Genomic DNA, 20,946 nt, shown 5'->3' with positions numbered 1-20,946 from the left:
TATAAGACAGTTTTTTAGTATATATATTTTTAAAAAGTATATTCTATAATTTTTTAATCAAGTGGTAAAAGACAATTAGCTCACCAGTGCCTCAGTCAGTCTATTCTCATATCAATACGAAAAAAATAAATCACGGATAACTATTAGTAGTTGAGTAATATATGGAGAGCGTAGCACCTAATTATTAGTCGAGATTTGATCACAAATCTCATGGTGGTAGCTCCTGATCACACCATCCAATACTTTCAATGTGATATCTTAAGTGTTCAAGGTATGCCCCCATGAAATGTCCAGTTAATTAGAGGATGATAAATTTGTGATCATCCAATACTTTCAATGTGATATCTTAAGTGTTCAAGGTATGCCCCCATGAAATGTCCAGTTAATTAGAGAATGATAAATTTACTATAATAGGATAAGAGATTAATTACCAATGGATGCATATCCTCGGGGGAAAAAAATTCCTCCCACTCTCGTGTCAATTTAACGGTCGAGACGTTTAAGATGAGTGTAATCGTCTTTATTACAAGTGATCTTGTCCGAAATCTGAATCAGAGGGACCGCCGGGTGAGGTAGATGGAATGTTGACGAAGTCCCGATATCCCGGATGGGGGTGTGCTGAGGTGACTTCTATATTGACCAAGTCGTCAGAAGTCCTCTGGTCAACGCTACATGCAGCCAGCGACCGGGTTGCCCTGTCTCTGGTACCCCGAGACTCGAGACAAATCCAACGAATATGTAAGTAACAGATTAAGATGCATAATAATGAAATGAATGCAAAGTGAGTACAGAGAATGTACCCTGGCCCAGGGGGCGTACTCGAATGGGACGCTGCTTGAGTTGTCGTGGCCCGGAAGAAAGAATAGATGACTCTGAGTCGGATGAAGGGTTGGATCTGACGAAGCAGAGCAGGACGCGGCACGTTGCTGGACGATGAGCTGCAGGTCGCGAGATAATATTGGCATGTAGGCTGAGAGATAATATTGGCACACAAGCCGGGATATGAGATCGGCACACAGGCCGGGATATGAGATCGGCACATAGGCTGGGATATACGATCGGCACATAGGCCGGGATACAATGGCGGCACAAAGGCCGGAACATAAAAACATCACACAAGTCTGGTCAGAACAAAATAACAACGGGGGCCCGAGGGCCCGATCGACATCGGAGGCATACGACACTACGGATCGAGCGCCGGAGAAGCGAACCGACAGATATGAGGTGCCGGCAGCGGTGCCGATGACTAAGAATTACTTGGCGTGGGCTGTGGAGTGGGTGATGACACTGGAAAAAGAAGGGATGGTCAATGGCACGCCTAACCGACGACAAGGGTGGCGGTGACTAAGAAAGAATGGGGGGAAGCATGCGAAAAAGGGGAAAAAGCGGTTGTGGCGATGGACTGTAGTGCTGTCAGCGGCTCCAACAGCTACGACGACAACTGAAAGAGAGAAAGAGGAGGGCAATGGGATGTCGGCATGCTGGCAGGCTCAGGCAAAGGCTGCTACAAGTGATGTCAAAGGCCTCCTGGGGCGACAACGATGCTCTCCGATAGTGTCGTTGTGGAGAAGAAAGGAGGCGACGACTCCGGCGTTGGGGGCTGAGAGGGGAGAAGGAGGCGTCAGCGAGGAGGGCAGCAGAGCGACGGCTATGGTGACCTTAGCGGCGTCGGCAGCTGCGCCCTCGCGTGAGTCTGTGCGGTGGCCAGGGCGTGAAGAGGCGGCAGTGTCGCTCGGCGACGGGGGAGAAAGCGACAGTCGCGACGGTGATGGCATGAAGAGGGAGAAGGGAAGGCGACGTCGGTGTCGAAGGAGGAGAGGAGATGGTGACCAGAAGTGCCTGTTGCCCGTAGGAGTGGGAGAGTAGAAGAGAAGGGTGGTGGCTCGCCGGCGACGAGGGAGACAGTGTCGATGGAGGTGGTCTCCCCTTCACTGTGGCAGCGGCGTGAACACGAAGAAAAGCCCCCCTTTTTTTCCCCCGTGCATGGCTCCTCCCCTTAATGCCCTAATAGTGAAATGCCCAGAAGCCCCTCCTCCACTTCCTTATTCCTTCTCTGCCCTTAAACCCTACGCATATCACAAGCCTCCCCCTCAAGTCTAGTCGAAGGAGTCGCAAGTCTGACTGACTAGACCAAGCCTCGCATAAGGTGGAATCGCTACTGACTGCAGAATCAGATCGTTGGGCTTGTCGTACCATGTTGGCGAGTGTTTGGCAGAGCGACGAGAAAAACTAGTGCAAACCAAGCGACAAAAGAAAATACCAAGCGAGCGATAAGTCAAACGATTGCCGACCGAGTGGCAAGCGAGATGCCAAGCTGTGCTGGGAATTGAAAATCGAGCAGGGAACCGAGCAAATGCTTAAGGGGTGATCGATCGAATGATGAAAAAGACCGAGTGATACCGAGAAGAAGGTCGGACGGGACTGAGCAGGCGGCTAAGAAAATGCAAACCAGGTGATTGTGAGAATGTTGAGCGGGTGGCTGAGCGATACGAGCGAGTAACCGAGCGGATGTCAATCGAGTGACAATAAATCGTGACCAGACAACTGAACAATGCCGACCAGGCAATAGGGAGAACACCGATCGGGTAGAGAGATGCTGGATGAGAGGTATCGAGCGCGCGACCGAGTGACAATAAACCACGACCGGGTGATCAAAAAAATGCCGACCGGGCAATAGGGAGAATGTCGAGGTGGTGGAAAGACGATGAGCAAGCGATGTTGAGCGTGCAACCGAGAAAATGCTAACCAAGCGACAATAAATCGTGACCGGATAATCGAACAATGCCAACCAGGCAATATGGAGAATGCCGAGGTGGTGGAAAGACGACGAGCAAGGGATGTCGAGCGCACGATCGAGAAGATGCTGACCAAGTGACAGTAAATCGCGATCGAGCAATAGAGAATGATGGACGAGCAGAGCCGTGAGCGCAATCGAGAAAAATACCGACCGAGCATCAGTAAATCGCGATCAGGCCATTATGCGAGTGCTAAGCAAGATATAAAACCGGTACCGACCAAGCAGCAAAAAATAATGTCGAGCAAGTGGAAAGACGAAGGGCAAGAGGCAAGTGAGGCAAGAGCGGTAAGTGTCGGGCATAGCAGTGATTGACACACGAATGGTGAGTGTCGGGTAGAGCGGCAAGTGAGTCGCGAATGATAAGTGTCGGGCAGAGCGTTGAGTGGAGCGAATGTGATGAGTGTCGGGTAAAGCGACGAGTGAGGCTAGTATGGTGAGTGCCGGGCAGAGCGGCGAGTGAGGCGAGCCCCTGACTAGGGATTAACCCAACCGACAAGTAGTTGAGCGTGAGAGCCTGACCGGGAGGCTGTTAGTCATGAGAGCATGCTCACTTATAACTCACACTGGGGCGAGAGTCTGGAAGCGTGAGAGCATGCTCACTTATAACTCGCATAGGGGCAAGAGTCTGGAGGCGTGAGAGCATGCTCACTTATAACTCGCACAGGGGCAAGAGTTTGGAGGCGTGAGAGCATGCTCACTTATAACTCGCACAGGGGCAAGAGTCTGGAGCTCGACCGGGAGGTCGTTGGTCGCGAGAGTATACTCGCTTATAACTCGCGCTGGGGCGAGAGTCTGGAGGCGTGAGAGTGTGCTCACTTATAACTCGCGCTAGGGCGAGAGTATGGAGCCAGACCGAGAGGTCGTTGGCGATACTCCGGTCCGAGACCGATGACGATACTATGGTCTGAGACCAGTGGCAATACTCTGGTCTGAGACCAGTGGCGATACTCTGATCCGAGACCGGTGGTGATATTCTAGTCCGAGACTAGTGGCAATACTCCGGTCCAAGACCGGTGGTGATACTCCGGTCCGAGATCGGTGGCGATATTCTGGTCCGAGACCAGTGGTGATATTCCAGCCCGAGACCGGTGGAGATACTCTGGTCCGAGACCAGTGGCGATACTCAGGTCCGAGACTAGTGGCGATACTCCGATCCAAGACTGGTGGTGATACTCTAGTCCGAGACCAGTGGTGATACTCTGGTCCGAGACCAGTGGCGATACTCTGGTCCGAGACAGGTGGTAATAGCTCAACCCCGAACAGGGGAGATAAGAGATTTGATAAGCTAGTCCGAGACCGTTGAAGACCACTCAACCCCGAACGGGGGAGATAAGGGATCCGATAGGTTGGTCCGAGACCAGTGAAGACCGCTTGACCTCGAACGGGGGAGGTTAAGCCCTAAAGTCCATAGAAGCGAAGCCTATAGCAATATGAGGGAGTAAAGCCTTTATCATACCTAATAATGAAGTGGTATCGACCGCCTGAGGATCTGACCTGATCCCTTGACTCCTAAATGCTCGTGAAGTCGGGGAGAGAAATAGTGTTGATCCCTTGACTCTCAAATGTCCGCGAAGTCAGGGAGAGAATAATCTGAGCCTTGACCATCAAAGGGAGTGAAGCCATAGCAATATAAGGGAGTATCACCACCGATCTCGGACCGGAGTATCGTCACTGGTCTCGGACCAGAATATAGCCACCAGTCTTGGACTGGAGTATCACCACTGGTTTCAGACCAGAGTATCGTCACTGGTCTCGAACCAGAATATTGCCACTAGTCTCGGACCGGAGTATCGCGAACGACCTCCCGGTCGGACTCCAGACTCTCGTCCCAGCGCGAGTTATAAGTGAGCACACTCTCACGCCTCCAGAATCTCGCCCCAGCACGAGTTATAAGTGAGCATGCTCTCACGACCAACGACCTCCCGGTCGGGCTCGAGACTCTTGCCCCAGTGCGAGTTATAAGTGAACATACTCTCACGCATCCAGACTCTCGAGCCAGCGCGAGTTATAAGCGAGCATGCTCTTGTGATCAACGACCTCCCGGTCGGACCCTAGACTCTCGCCCCAATGCGAGTTATAAGTGAGCATGCTCTCACGCCTCCAAAATCTCGCCCTAGTGTGAGTTATAAGTGAGCATGCTCTCACACCTCCAGACTCTTGTCCCAACGCGAGTTATAAGCGAGTATGCTCTCGTGACCAACGACCTCCCGGTCAGGTCTCAGACGCTCGCCCTAGTGCAAGTTATAAGTGAGCATGCTCTCACACCTCTAAACTCTCGCCCAGTGTAAGTTATAAGTGAGCATGTTCTCACGCCTCCAAACTCTCGCCCTAGCGCGAGTTATAAGTGAGTTTGCTCTCACGACCAACGACCTCTCGGTCGGGCTCTCGAGGGCAACTACTAACTGGTCGAGTTTACTCCCTAGTCAGGGGCTCGCTTCACTCGCCGCTCTGCCCGACACTCACCATTCGCGTTTCTCTCATCGTTGTTGCTTGGTCGACACTCACCGCTCACTCGCTGCTCTGCCCCACACTGACTATTCGCGTTTTGTTCATCGTTGTTGCTTGGTCGGCACTCGCCTTACTCGACGCTCTGCTCGGTTCTCACTGCTCTCGCCTCACTCGCTGCTCTGCCTAGCACTTACTGCTCTCACCTTACTCGCCGCTCTGCCCGGCTCTCACTACTCTCGCCTTACTCGCTGCTCTGCCTAGCTCTCACTGCTCTCGCCTTACTCACCGCTCTGCCTAGCTCTTACTGCTCTCGCCTTACATGCCACTTTGCTCGACACTCATCACACTTGCTTCGACCGGCGCTTTGCCCGGCACTCACCATTCGCGTTTCGCGTATCACTGTTGTCGGGTCGTGTGTTGTTGTTGCTCGGTCGACATTTTCTCGGTCGCGCTGCTCGCTCTACTGGTCCATCATCCTCTCTATTGCTTGATCGCAATATATTGTCGTTCGGTCGGTATTTTTCTCGGTCGCGCTCACGGCTTTGTACGACCATCATTCTCTCGATTACCCGGCCAAGATTTTTCGATTACCAGGTCGACATTATTCGATTGTCTAGTCGTGATTTACTGTCGCTCGATTGACATTTTCTCGGTCGCGCATTTGATACCGCTCGCCCATCATCTTTCGACCCGCTCAGTATTTTTCGATTGTCAGGTCAGCATTTTTCGATTGCCAGGTCGGCATTATTCAATTTTTCGATCGCGATTTTCCATCGCTTGGTCGACATTTTTCTCGGTCGCGATTTACTGTCGCTCAGTTGACATTTTCTTGGTCGTGCGTTTGATACTGCTCGCCCATCGTCATTCAACTCGCTTAGCATTTTTCGATTGCCAGGTCAGCATTTTCTGATTGTCAGGTCGACATTATTCGATTATCCTGTCGTGATTTACTGTCGCTCGGTCTGTATTTTTCCCGGTTGTGATTTACTATCGTTCGGTCAGTATTTTTTCGGTCGTGCCCTCGGAACCCTTTGCTCGTCGTCTTTTGACTCGCTCGACATTCTCCCTATGACCTGGTCGACATTCACCTCATTCATCGCTCCCACCTTCTTTGGTCGCTCTGCCCGGCACTCATCGTTCACATCTCACTCGTCACTCTGCCAGGTGTAACACCCATAGGATCCCTAGAAATTTTACATGAAATTATGCATGATTAAATAGGTTTCATATGGATTCTTCTTTAAAATAAAAAGAACAAAAAAAAAAAAAAGAGGCATGACCAAGGATTGAACCTTGGACCTCTTAGTAAATGGTTCCATGTTATAACCAGTAGCCCCAGCAGGGGCGTGCTAATATGAAAAGAGGGAAATTATGGTTAAAGATAAGGAAAGTGAAGGCTCTCTTCACTAAAGAGGAGATGTCCAAGTTTCTTTCCTCTTCTTACAATGAAAAGAGAGTTTTACTTCCTCCCTTCATTTAGGATGAGTAAAAGAAAGGGAAGGAAAAATTCATTTTTCCTTCTTCCTTTCATTTGGAATAAAAGGAGAAAAGAAAGAGAAATTTTCATTTTTCTTCTCTTCCTCCTCCCTCCTCCTCTTCACTGAAACTAAGCTTCATCTTCCTCACCATTGCCAAACCAAGCAAGAAGGTTTTCTCTCTAGGAAAAGCTTCACAACCAAGGGTACTTCTCTTAGAGGATTAAGCAAGAGATGTAAGTATCCCCTCACCTACAGTACAATAGTTTTCGTACGCTTTATGTTTAAAGGTTGTTAAAAAAAAAAGACTTAGGAATTTTCCTTGCAAGTTTCGGCCAAGATGAGGAGTTGTGGTCACTTAGGGTTGTCAAGTTTACAATTCATGTTACATGTTGTATAAATAAAACCTAGAACTTTACTTTAGGTTTCGGCCAAGAGGGAACATGAGGTTTAGATAAAAGTGTTGAAACCTAAACATGCTTGTTTACGCTCCTTCATGATACATGATTTATTACATGTTGTTAGTTAAGATTTCATGCTACATGTTGTACAAATAAAACCTAGAACCTCACTTTAGGTTTCGGCCAAGATGGAACATGAGGTTTAGATCAAAGTATTTAAACCTAAACATGCTTGTTTATGCTCCTTCATGATACATGATTTATTACATGTTGTTAGTTAAGATTTCATGCTACATGTTGTACAAATAAAACCTAGAACCTCACTTTAGGTTTTGGCCAAGAGGGAACATGAGGTTTAGATCAAAGTGTTGAAACCTAAACATACTTGTTTATGCTTCTTCATGATACATGATTTATTACATGTTGTTAGTTAAGATTTCATGCTACATGTTGTACAAATAAAACCTAGAACCTCACCTTAGGTTTCGGCCAAGATGGAACATGAGGTTTAGATCAAAGTGTTGAAACCTAAACATGCTTGTTTATGCTCTTTCATGATACATGATTTATTACATGTTGTTAGTTAAGATTTCATGCTACATGTTGTACAAATAAAACCTAGAACCTCACTTTAGGTTTCGGCCAAGAGGGAACATGAGGTTTAGATCAAAGTGTTGAAACCTAAACATGCTTGTTTATGCTCCTTCATGATACATGATTTATTACATGTTGTTAGTTAAGTTTTCATGCTACATGTTGTATAAATAAAACCTAGAACTTTACTTTAGGTTTAGGCCAAGATGAAACATAAGGTATAGATCAAAGTGTTGAAATCTAAACATGCTTGTTTATGCTCCTTCATGATACATGATCTATTACATGTGGTTAGTTAAGTTTTCATGCTATATGATGTATAAACAAAACCTAGAGTCTTACCTTAGGTTTCGGCCAAGGATGAACACAAGGTTTAGGGCAAGGTTTTGAAATCTAACCATGCTTGTTTTATGGTTCCTCATGATGTATGATTTCCTATGCAATGTTAGGTTAAATTTCCATGGCTTATGTTGCATGAAAAACCTAGAAACACCACCTTGAGGTTTCGGCCAAGGTTGAATATTAGAGTTAGAACCTCACTTATGGTTACCAAAGGACTCACTTGTTATGCTATGTAAGTTGCAAAAGTTTCATGTTTTAAATTGATTAAAGGAAAATTTAAAACATGCCTTCATGTTTCGGCCTAGATAAGAAGAATGAGGTTAAGAAGCTACCTAGGGTTCCTAAGGTCTTACATGCTATGATTAATGATTATGAAGACTTAGGTAGTTGATTTCATGTATCCATGTTGTTTGAAAATCTATGATGTATGTTTATATGTTTCGGCCAAGCATGATTTAAGGCTTGAAGGAAGTTTCAAAAACCTTAAGCATGTATGATGTTGACTCTTATGATATGAGATAAATTTTTATGTCACCATGTAAATTGATATGTGCACTTCATGTTATCATGTTATGTTTTTATGAGATGCTATATAATTTGCACTTCATGTTATCATGTTATGTTTTTATGATATGCTATATGTTATGTGCACTTGGTGCCATCATGCTCTGTTTATGCAGGGCTTACGTAAGATGAAAAACCTAAGAGATGTTTCCCTTAAGTTGGGATCAAGAGCACTCTTCATGATAAGATAAAAATATGAAATGTTATGAAATGACAATAACATGATATGTTATGATATGACATGATATGAAATGCTATTTTACTTTGTATGACTTGTACCAAGGGTGGGCTCCACAAGCGCCTCTAGGTCGATGGTCTATGAAACGGGCCTAGTAAAAGGGATGGACTCCTAAGTTGCCCCTAGGTCGATGGTTTATGAAACGGACCTAGTTCCTAGTAGGTTCAAGATTACCTACCTTGGATCTATTTAGGATGCGCGCATTCATGTATGTATGTGGTACAAAGCCGGACCCTCATGTTGAGATTATGTTTAAGTATGTATATGATATATGTTTTCAAAAGGACATCTTGCGTATACTCATTTCATGATACATGTTTTCAAAAGATCATCTTGCATTTACAAGTTCATGTTATATGTTTTCTTTATGCTTCTTAAAGATACTCTTGAAATATGTCCATGATGTTTAGATGATCATGTTACTACTTTATGTTTATGCTCTCACATGATATGATATGACTTTATGTTTATGCTCTCACATGATATGATATGACTTTATGTTATGCTCTCACATGTTATGTTATGATTTACCAAATGAACATGTTATCACTTTATGCTCATGCATGAATCATGATTTTTGTGAGTAGGAAAGAGACTTACTAAGCCTATGGACTTATAGTTTTATGTTTCCTTGTACTGCAGAAAAAGGAAAGGAATGGCTAAACTAAGAGGAATAGCAGGAAGGGCAAGTGTGTGTGTGGCAGTGGCACGGTGGAAGAAAACTGCTATATGTTTTTAAGTTCTAAGTTGCTTATGAACCATGTGTTATCTTTATGTTTTGATAGTACTTTAACTAGTATGGATAATTATGCACTTATGTTCTTTATGTTTCATGCTAGTACACTTATGATAACATGAAACATGCTTCAAGTAGTTGGTATTAATTAAGTTGTATGCATGAATACTAGTAAGTCTACATGTTCAGTATGATAAGCATAATGATTAGTGTAGATTTAAAAAAATAAAAAAAATTAAATAACTGCTTCCGCTGCCATGATTTTATATGTATGCACATATGTAAGTAAGTAAGTAACCCCGTCCCTCCTTAAGCAGTGGGAGGGCGGGCGTTACACCAGGTGCTTGTCATTCGTCGCTATTTGTTTGATATTATACAACAAGCCCATCGATCGAACTCTGCATTCAGGATGAATTTCGTTTTTCATTTGATTGGGTCTAGTCAGTCGGACTTGCGCCTCCTTCGACTAGACTTGAATGAGAGGCTTGTGATATGAATATTGCTCAAGGGTAGAGGAGGAATTAGGGGGGAGAAGGAGGGCATTTTGATCATTTGACTACAGCCCCTTTTAGGGCACTGTTCATGTAAAAATGAGGGGGAGGGCATTTTCCTTCTTAGTGAGTTTCCTGCTTCGCCGTCGCCGCCACCAGGAGGGCCACACATAGGACACCTCCTTCGCTGCCTCCGACGTTCGATGCCGGCAGCTCCTTGCTCTCACGCATGAGGCCTCATGCGGGCACGACAAATTTCCCTCCCCCTTTCTCCTTTGTCATCGGCGCCATTTCTCTCGCTCGCCGCCATAGCGACACACGCCTCTCTCCTCTACAAGGTTCTTTTGTTGGAGGCCACATAAATCCGACGAAACTAGCTCCGGTAGATATCCCCTTCCTCTCTCTTCTTCCTCACGTCGCTGAGTCGCCTCTCATACGCCGTCGCCACAAGTTATGCATGTTGTCGGCCCCTCTTCTTCTCCTCTTCGACACCATTACAGTAGAGGGACACTTCTTCCACCCTAGTTATTGCTCACCTGAGCAGGAAGACGGCTTTACACCTTCTTCGTTGCCGACCACACAGCAAATCCAAGCCATCGTCGTCTCCCCTGACATATTCCCTCTTGCACGCCAGCCTCCCTCCTCTTCCTCATCTCCTCCTTCCTCGCACATCCTCACTAGAGCCAACACCACCATCTCCATCATCTCCTCCACTTAGCTGACCTCCACCGGCTGCTTCCGCGAGCCACCTCGTAGTCCCTACTGAGGGTCAGGCCGGTGCCACGCCTGTCGTCTCCCTCTCCTGTAGTACAACAGCGCCTGTAGCCGCTTCCAACGGCCACCACCTTCCGGGTCGTCGGCAGCCAAGCGCTGCCTCCATCTCCCTCTTTTCCATCGTCCACACCGCCTATTGGCGATCTCCTCCAAGACGCCACAGTCTCGCCTCTCTTGCCGCCTCATCGCAGGCCACCTCCAGGTCGTTCGCCATGCTGTGTGCCTTCGAGGCTTATTGTGCCTCCAAGCCCTCACTGCCAGTGGGCTCTGATTTGATTGTGCTCTATCTTTGCTATGTTCCGATCTTTGTGTCATCCGACCTGTGTATTAGATTCTGGGTTGTGCGTCATAGCTCGGCCTACGTGCCGATATCATGTTCTGACCTTCGTTCCGCCATTGTATCCCTGTATGCGTGCTGATTTTTTATCTTGACCTGCGTGCCGATATTTTATCCCAACCTACGTGTCGATGTCATAACCCGGCCTACGTGCCGATGTCATAGCCCGACTTACGTCCGAGGTCGCATCCGATTTTGTGCCGCCACTTCCGGCTCCGTGCCACGTTCGGCTCCGCTTCGTCAGATCCAACTCTTCATCCGACTCGGAGTCATCTGCTCTTCCAGGTCACGACTACTCGAGCAACGTTCCATCTGAGGGCTCCCCCCCTGGGCCATGGTACGTTCTATATTCATGTTCTAGGCGCATTTCATTATTATACATATTAGTCTGTTACCTATATATTCGTTGGATCTGCCTCGAGCCTTGGAGTACTAGAGATCGGGGCAATTCGATCGCTGGCTGCAGGTAGCATTGACCAGAGGATTTCTGACAACTTTGTCAACAAAGAAGTCATCTCAGCACATCCCCCTCCGGAACATCACGATTCGATCAATATTCTATCCACCTGATCCGATGATTCATCTAACTCAGTATCCAAACAGGATTAATAAAGTATAGTAAGTATACTATACTGTAAGGATTTTCTTTCTCCCTAATTATCTCTCAGGTAGGATTTGAATTTCTGGTAAGTATCATATGAGTGTGATGTTTGAATGACTTGTAATATTGAATTGTTCATCTAGAGTGGACTCATATGTGTTTTTTTAGATTTATCTCGATGATGATTGATAGAAATTTTCCACAAGATCCATCATAAAATTTTATCTATAGAATTAATCAATTTAAAAGGTGGATTAAAAAAATATATAGAAAAGAAGGTAGTGTATAAATTGAAGTAAATCTAACTCAAAATCTAATGCCTTCGATGTGATATCTTGAAGTTCTAGAAAAGAAAATAGTGTATAGATCGAAGGAAATCTAACTGAAAATCTAACTAAATTGAGGAAAATCATCCGTTTCTATTTCCACCATTGCATCATCTGCACGAGATCACACGAAACCAAAGAAAAGGAAAAGTAAATAAAAATTTTTATCATTTTTTTTACTTTTCAAATTGAAAAGTATCATCATTTTCCAACAAATCAGTATTGGATTCAGTTGAATTAAGCGAACGGAGGAGAAGACGACGGCGGCGGAAGTTTCTCCAGCGCCTGAACTACCTCCTTCATCGCCGGCCTCCTCTGCGGGGCCGCCGCGCAGCAAGCGAACCCCAGCCTGAAGCAGCTCATCAGCGCTTCCTCCTTCCCCTCCACCTCCCCGCGCATCGCCGGGTCCGCCATCCTCACCACCCTGTGCCTTTCCTCAGCCACCAGCCCGCCGGCGTTCCACTCCCCCACTTCGATCTCCGACACCACCCTCCCAGCCAGCATCTCCAGCAGCACCATCCCGAACGAGTACACGTCCGACTTCGTGCTCGGCTTCAGGCTCTTTAGGAATTCCGGGGCCTGGTACAGGGCCTCCGACGAGGCGACGGAGGATCCGAGTGGGCTTGCTCCGGAAACCGGCGGCGACAGCTCCGGCAAGCTTGCCTGCGAATGCAACGATCTCTTGCTGCCGAAGAGCCGGGCCGACGTGCCTAGTCGGTAACCGCCCCCGCCGACGCAGACGTCACCGGAGAGGAGGCGGTCGAGGCCGAAGTCGGCGATCTTGGGCTCCATGTCCGCGTCCAAGAGGATGTTGCTCGGCTTCACGTTGCCGTGCACGCTTTTCTTCTCGTGGAGGTAGGCGAGTCCTCGCGCCAGGCCCCACGCGATCCGGAGGCGCGATTCCCAGCTCAGGTGGAACGGCGACGAGCTCTGCTTCTCTGAGAACAACCGGCGAGCATCGTCAAACTGACGAATCGAGTTTGCTACTGTGAAAGAAGAGTGCGATATGAAGCTTACTGCTGGCGAATGAGATGTTGGCTAAGCTGCCGTTGGGAGCGTAGTCGTGGATGAGGAGTTTCTCGTCGGCGCTCCAGTAGAATCCCCGGAGGCGGAGCAGGTTGGGGTGCCGGAACTTAGCGACGCTGCGAACCTGTGCTTCGAAGTCCTTGAGCTTGTCGATGGTGCTGCTCTCGCCGATTCGTCGGACGGCCAGGGCGGTGCCGTCGGCCAGCACCGCCTTGTAAACGATGCTCGACCCCGAGGCGCCGAGTATGTAGGCCGAGGCTTTGAGAAGAGTCTCCATCTCGAGCTCAGTCTCTCCGTCGACGGGGATGAGAGTCGCATCTGGTTGCTGTGGCGTTCTTCCGCCGCCGCCGCTGCCGCCTTCCTCTGCTCTGTTTCTTGTCTCTTCCCCTGCTTCTGGATCAGAGGACGTCGATTCATCTTCGCTGTCTTCTTCTTCGTCGTCGAGGCGATTTCTCCTCGAACAGCAGAAGATACAGCTAAATCCTCTCGATTCCGACGACGATGGCCGAGGTTGTTGCTTGTTCATGCCAAAAGTCACCACTCCTTTCGCCTGTTGCTGATGTTGATGGTGCTGTTCTCTGTTCTTCTTCTTTATTAGATAAAAATAATAAAACACGGCGCCGAGAAACCCAATTCCAGCCACATCTCCGACGGAGATCGCGATAATTACCGCTGGCCGAAGCTTCCCTTGCCCGCTGCCGGTGGTAGGCGCACCATCCGCTGCGTTTCTCGGCATCGCCGCGAAGGCTGGAGGAGAGTCCGGTGGATTTCCCGTCGTCGAATTCGGCGGGCCGGAGAGGGTGGAGGGAATCGTGCAGAGGTTCTCCAGCGGCTTCCCGCAGAGTTCGGAATTCCCGACGAACTCCTCAGGCCCCTGCGCGGCCAAGGCTCCGGCCTGTGGGATCTCTCCGGTGAGATTATTGAACGCGAAGTCCACGGTGGAGTTAGCCGGAATTCCCGATGCCAGCTGCGGCGGGATAGCACCGGAGATCTGGTTCCGCGACAAGTTCAGGTACCGGAGGCTTGGCCCTCCTAAGTCCGGCGGCAAAGAGCCGTTAATCAAGTTGGCGCTTAGGTCAACGTACTCGACCCGATCGCCGAACCCGCCCGCGGGGAGCTCGCCGGAGAGGTAATTATTCGCGACAGCGATGGTGGTGAGATTGGGGAGCAGGGCGAGACCACCCGGCACCTTGCCTACCAGCGCGTTGTCGGAAAGATTAAGCACTTGCAGCTCGTTCAAGCAGCCATCAGGGATCTCGGGGATGTCGCCGGAGATCTCGTTATCAGCCAACGACAGCACGCGCAACTCAGACGAGTTGAAGAAGGACGCCGGAAGAGTCCCATTCAGAGCATTCCCAGACAGCTCTAGATGGCGCAGGCGCCCGATGAGCCCGAGCTCCCACGGCACGCCGCCGGCGAGCTTCGAATTGGGGAGCACCAGCCCGATAACCCTCGACGCGTTCGCGTCCGGGAAGCCCATGCACACGACGCCATTCCACGCGCAGGGCGTGGCGTCGTCGTAGTTCCAGCCGCCGAGTGCGCCGAGGGGGTCGGCGACGACGGAGTACTTGAAGTGCAACAGAAGCACTCCATCCTGGTCGAGAGCCGCCGCCGGCAGATCCAAGAACAGGAGGAGAGAAGACAAGAACAGAGCCAAAATCCTGCTTTGGGAGCTCATGCCGGCGCCCTGGAACAGATCATTCTCCCCGAGGGAGGAAGAAAAAGAGGAAGGCGATGGTGGCGTTGGAGCTACCTGCCGCCTTCCTTCCGATCGCTGATGAGGGAGTTGTTCAACAAACGAAAAGGAGCACAAAATTAAAGAAAGAAGAACAATCATCGAAGGGAGAAAAGCCACCCACAGCGAACGCCACTCTCATGTGGACCGAGATGGATCGTCACTGGAGCTGAGAGAAGAAAAGAAAAAAAAAAAAAGAATCTGAACTCTGAACAATATTAAACATGAAAAGTCAGTGGCAAGTGATCGAGCAATCGCAGAGAGAGAGAGGGGAATGATCAAGATGATGATGATCAAAGTATCAACAGACTGGAAAGGAGAAAAGTCAAAAGTCTGGCTACTTTTAGTACGTTGAAAGTACTGTCTTCTTTCCTGTTTTGATTTATGCGGAATGATTTACAATTAAGACGGTGAAAATTTCAAAAAATTAGGGCACTAGAGTCGGACCCGGCCCAGCTAGGTTCTGAAGAACTCTACCGTGAAATTTATTATCCTGACAGCTTCCACGATAGAGTAAATTAGAAAATCAAAACTACACTAACAAAGGCCATCAGTAGTTAGTTCAGATCTTCTGTCATCATTTTTTTTTTATCCCTGTGTCTTATTGTCGATTAGATAAATCAGATTAAATCTCAAGGATTCTTTGCACATCATGAGGATACTGTACATATTTTAAAGACATCATGATACCTTAAGATTTAATCTGATCGGTCCGATCGACAATGGAACACGGAGACAGAGAGAAATGAAGACAGAGGATCCGAACTAATCAGTAGCGCTAATCATTACAGGAAGGGTCATTAATGTGAGTAGGCGATCGTTGCAATACTATAAAAGAAGCTAGGTAAAACTATCGTAGGAGCTTCATGTATTGCATTGTCAATCCAAACCTAGGTGGACACGAAGGGATAAATGGTATTTTCTTCTCCTCTCTTCTTCCTCACCTCTTCACTCCCTTCAGCTCTGACGACTGTGACTAGCTTGTGCCATTCAATTGGAATAAGTATTGCCACGAGGTCGTTGAAAATGGATTATTATTAGTTGAACCAGCTGCTGCTCCATTTTAATTTCCAAAGCATCAAACGAAAAAAATAAGAAGAATAAAAGAACTTTGGATCATTGAAGAGGAGGGATTGACTTGGAAGACTTGTAGAGAACCTACTTAAGTCAATGCAGAGTTTGTACACTTCCCCTATCATTTCTTCTTCCCTTCACATCTCTTAGATGTTCATATGCGATGGAGTCTTTCACCTGCTCGAGATCCTTCTCTCTGTTTGTTTTTTCCTCTAGGAGCTGAGGGTGAGACTCCTCTCTGGTACCTTATGGGTCAAAACACATCAGTTAGGGGCTGGCGTTGCCACCGCAGCCCTTCTGACGGTCAAGTCAGCACTGAGTGAGATATCAAGTTTGTGGTGTGTAAGAGAAAGTGAAAATAGTTCATGGAAGAAGAAGAGTATCCTTTACGTGAGAGAAGAAAATTATACTCACTTATTATTGTAGGACCTTGTATAACCAGTTGGAACGAATCTCCACATGAACTATCATGCGGGATTTGCAGGCTGTTGTGCGAATCACATATATTACAAGAGTGAACACTAAAAAAGAAATCGTGATTATCCACGGAAAATTCTGTCAGTGTATTCATTTAGTGACGGAACTACGATGATAAATCATTTGTCGGATAGTTATTCACTAGAAACAGTTTTATCGACGTAATTTATATCCTATCGTGTAGTAATTTTTTTCATGGCATAAACAGGGTTTCCGTTGGCAATTACCAAAAGGACTTACCAACGGAAACATAATTTCTGTCAGAAAATCTTTAGTGAATACTAGCAAAAATGTTGTTTCTGTCCATGTCACATAAACAAACAGAAACACTATTTCCATCGAAGAAAAAATATTGATATTTTTCTAACAGAACAATGTTTCCGTCGGTAAACCATATTAATATATACCAACTGAATACCAACTCTATCAGTATTCCATCAGTAATAAAAAAATAACAAGGAACAATTTATATTCAGAATCTATTCTGTTTACAATTTTCATATCTATAGAAAATCATCACTAACGATGACATTTAATACTATCCATACATACAAACATCATATTTCACAATCCATATATACAATTACATTTCATACATACTAACAATTCATACATACCAACAAAAAAAAATAAACTAACATCCATACAAATAAACAAATATACTAAATTATGGAAATAAACTAATGAAAAGTATATAAATATCCAGAATAGAAATAAACACAATCATATAAAAAAACACAATTTTCTAACCAAATTACAAACACAATAATAAAAACAAACTAAACTATCCAAATATCCATATCTAAATCCAAATTTACGTAATTAGATATCTAAATAGATACCATGATAAGATAAATTATGATCAGATTGATGTATAATTAAATTTTTTTTGCATATATGTATAACCAATTTTACCTGTAATAAAAAGATACCTAAATAGAAATGAGCAGATGATGATGATAGTCAATATATTAATAGGGACTCCTGAAACATATAGTAATATAATATTTAGAAATGAGCATATTAGGATATCAAAATAGAATAAATATATTTTGCATGATTTATGTATGATAAATAAAAAACTAAGTTGTAGTTGAACAAATCTAAAAAAAAAAGCTAATCAACACAATTTGATATGTCTTAAATCTCTTGTCACTCAAAATCATATTGTGTCGGGGTGAAATTAGCCATAACTGCTCACATATAGGCCAAGAGAGCTTCTTGATTCGCGTCCTATTGTGCCCTCCTCTGATCCTCCTCAACTCTCCTCCGATCATAGTAGCTCTCCTTTGGTCATCAGTGACCCTCTACTCCTCAACGGTCATCCACTGATCTATATGGAACATCCTCTGATCCGTTGAGGTCATTTGAATGTACACTTCTTGATTTTCTTGTCTTAAAGACTGCACTTCAGTAGAAGAAGAGGAACTACACAACCCGTAGGAGTCCTCAAACAATCAAATGCAACTTTGACCTGAGAGTCAAGACCATAAAGGATGGAGTTTTTTGTCCTTCCACTAACAACATCATAATATATTTTATTTAGCGCTGGGTAGATAAAGGTTGTGACTCCCTCCTCTGCTAGTGGCTAAGATACCTAAGTCATTATATTTGTCATTTGCTCTTGTGTGGAAAAATATAATACGATTAATATCCAATTTGACCACAATTACTAAAGTTAATCGAGATAGAAATGATTAAATGTAATAAAGTTAATAAACTTATGTGTATAACCTGGGATCAAGGATAAACAAATGTCTTATCCTTCTACATGTGAGTTGTCGGGCTAGATCACGTTCCTGCATATACAAGTAATTTGGGATAAAATTATACAGGTTTGGAAATAAATATAAAATTTGTAACAAAGTATAACTTTAAATTAAACTCACTAGATCCATGACAAGCTCAACAATAGATCTGGATCCTGATGTATATTGAGCGGTTCTGGTGCTTCGACCACCTGACTCTGTATTTCTATTTACTCGAGTCTTTTCAGCATTTGCTTGTCACTTTTCTGTAACACAGGTGGTTGTCCATGCGCTTCATATCTCGTTCAAAACATACATTGGCTTAGTACCCTTCTTTCTCATATAGTAAAGAAGGTCTCTGTAAAATTTAGCACAATAACTATTCAAGTATCTTTAATTTGTTCCTCTTACCATTCCTCTCATGTATATCTTTTATGTAATTATAAGTTGAAAATTTAGTATATTAAAGGATAAATATATTATAGAATACCAAATATATTAAATTTACTTACCATAAATTCATTATAATAGAAAGTCTTCGTATCATGGTATACATATATACCTCCATGTAGTACTAAACGTGCATATTTTTCTTTGAATTTTCTTTTGATATAGGTGGCTATTCGGTGGCCATCAAGAGTAAACATGCATGAAACAAAATCAAGGTATGAGAAATATGTTATAAATGAAGTCATATATGAACTTAAATTACTAATAAAAAAATACTTACGAGTTTCCAACAACTCTAAGCATCTTATAGCCAAGGAATGCTACTATTTGCTGCTCTGACATAATAATATCTGCAAAATATTATAATACATCATAATAAAGTTTACAAACATGATAATATAAATATAAAATATTATAGAAGATAACTTACTTGATGAACAATAATGCTAATATTTCATTAACATCTGACTAATCAACATTAACAATTTCTAAGTCTTCATCGCTAGACTCTGTTAGTTCAACAAAATTCTTACTGTTGAATATCTCTTCATCATCTATCTCCTCGTAAGTGACATTAACATCTATAAGTAATTGAGATGTGAATCAAATGAATGTCTCTCAACTTCGTCATTTTGAAATGCATCATGATTTTGAGCAGTGATGATGTTCGACATTTCTATGGTTGAGCAAGGCTTCATTCGACTAACAAACAACCATTCACTATATCTTCTTCTCTTTGTAGGGTATTCAAGATAGAAAACCTGACCTGCTTGTATCCCAAAAATGAAAGATTCAAACTTGTTGAACCTTTTGTTTGCATTAACCTCAACTAAATTATAGTTTGAATCTATTCCAGTACCTATTCTTAGGGTTGGATTATACCATGAATATTTAAACAATACATACCTTTTTATAGGTAATGCAAGATATTCAACCTTCATGGTTTCGTCAAGTGTACCATGCTAATCCAACTCAATGTTAATGTTGTTCATAGATCCTTTGACGTAAATATTAGAATTATAGGTTAATTTTGGTAAATCTCGTTGTACCACACGGAATTTAATACCATTAACATAGTAACTAGAGTACACCATTATTTTACAAAGGGGTCCTGATGCAATATTCATTATCCTATCATCTTGTACATTTAATATTCTATGATCTTTGATGTATAAAAATAGTTATGATATAAATTAGGACACTTCTTAATACACATGAACTAATAAATTTTAAAAATTCTCTGACTTACATATATTTGAAATCATAATACAAATTTGTCCTCTAACTTTACAACTACCTCACTTGCACACATTGATAGATTTTGTAGATATAGTTATTATGCGTACTAGCTGAGAAAGAATGTAATTTTAAGACAATTGGATATCAAGCAAACAAATTAAATAGGGGATAAATATTTGATTAGAAAAGTTAACTTACTTTATGTATGGTTTAACCTCATCACGGTTTAAAAGTGTATATGCTCTTGCAACATAATATTCTTCTTAAGTTAACCATCTAGAAATAGATACACTCATTAACTTACCAGGAAACTTAAAAATAGAAAGCATTAATGAGTCTATCAGTTGAGCATCATTAGAATTTCTAGGATACTTGTGATGTCTGGTTTTCATATTATCAACAAAATAATAGGAGCAGAAAGAACATGCTTCTTTAACCAGATAAGTATTATATATTGACCCCGCAACTCTTATTTTGTTACAAATATTATTCTTTAATTTCCTTAAAAATTGTTCGAATAGATACATTCATCTGTACTGTATAGGACCATCTATTTAAGTCTCATATGGTAAATGTACTATAGATGTTCTATTGAATCAAAAAAATTGGATAGAAATATGTGCTCCAACTTACATAGTATTAGAGAAATATCTATTTCTAGCCGAAACATATCAGCCATCATAATACACCTCACTGTCAAATCTCTAAAAAAATAAATTGTTGGCCCAAGGTAGGCTGGAGGGAGGGGAGGTGAATTGGCTATTAAGAAAAACTTTCCTCGACTTTTAACTCAGATTAAAAAAAATAGAATAAATGAACAACAACAAAAATGAGATCAAAAGAGTTACTTAGTTACAACCGGAGATGTTGTTAATCCAAGGCAAACGCACTAAAGATCTCCTTTCTTTGAAGGCAGAGAAGCCTCTTACACTCATTGGAAGCTCAGAAAGTAGCTAGGAAATGAATATAGTAGTTGTTATCTATTTCCTAGGTCCAGAGGTTTTTATAACCCTTGAAAAATCTTATCAGTGGCTGGAAGGCGCCTTCCACAGAGCTAGAAGGTGCCTCTAGCA

At 44.1% G+C, this 20,946-nt stretch overlaps 1 protein-coding gene across 1 annotated transcript; it reads right to left on the bottom strand.

Moving 5' to 3' along the window:
• Positions 1–12,256: 12,256 nt before the first annotated feature.
• LOC122046708 (probable LRR receptor-like serine/threonine-protein kinase At4g37250) lies at positions 12,257–15,174 on the bottom strand. Its single transcript, XM_042607527.1, has 2 exons — positions 13,142–15,174; positions 12,257–13,062 (listed from the first exon to the last, which is right to left on the bottom strand). Exons 1-2 carry the CDS (start codon positions 14,985–14,987, stop codon positions 12,362–12,364), a joined length of 2,547 nt encoding a protein of 848 aa, XP_042463461.1. The 5' UTR covers positions 14,988–15,174; the 3' UTR covers positions 12,257–12,361.
• Positions 15,175–20,946: the final 5,772 nt, after the last annotated feature.

Source organism: Zingiber officinale, chromosome 2B, assembly GCF_018446385.1.
Source record: "Zingiber officinale cultivar Zhangliang chromosome 2B, Zo_v1.1, whole genome shotgun sequence".
Classification (NCBI taxonomy): Eukaryota; Viridiplantae; Streptophyta; class Magnoliopsida; order Zingiberales; family Zingiberaceae; genus Zingiber; species Zingiber officinale.
The sequence above is the reverse complement of the archived record's forward strand: the minus strand, read 5'-3'. Positions and strand labels throughout refer to the sequence as shown.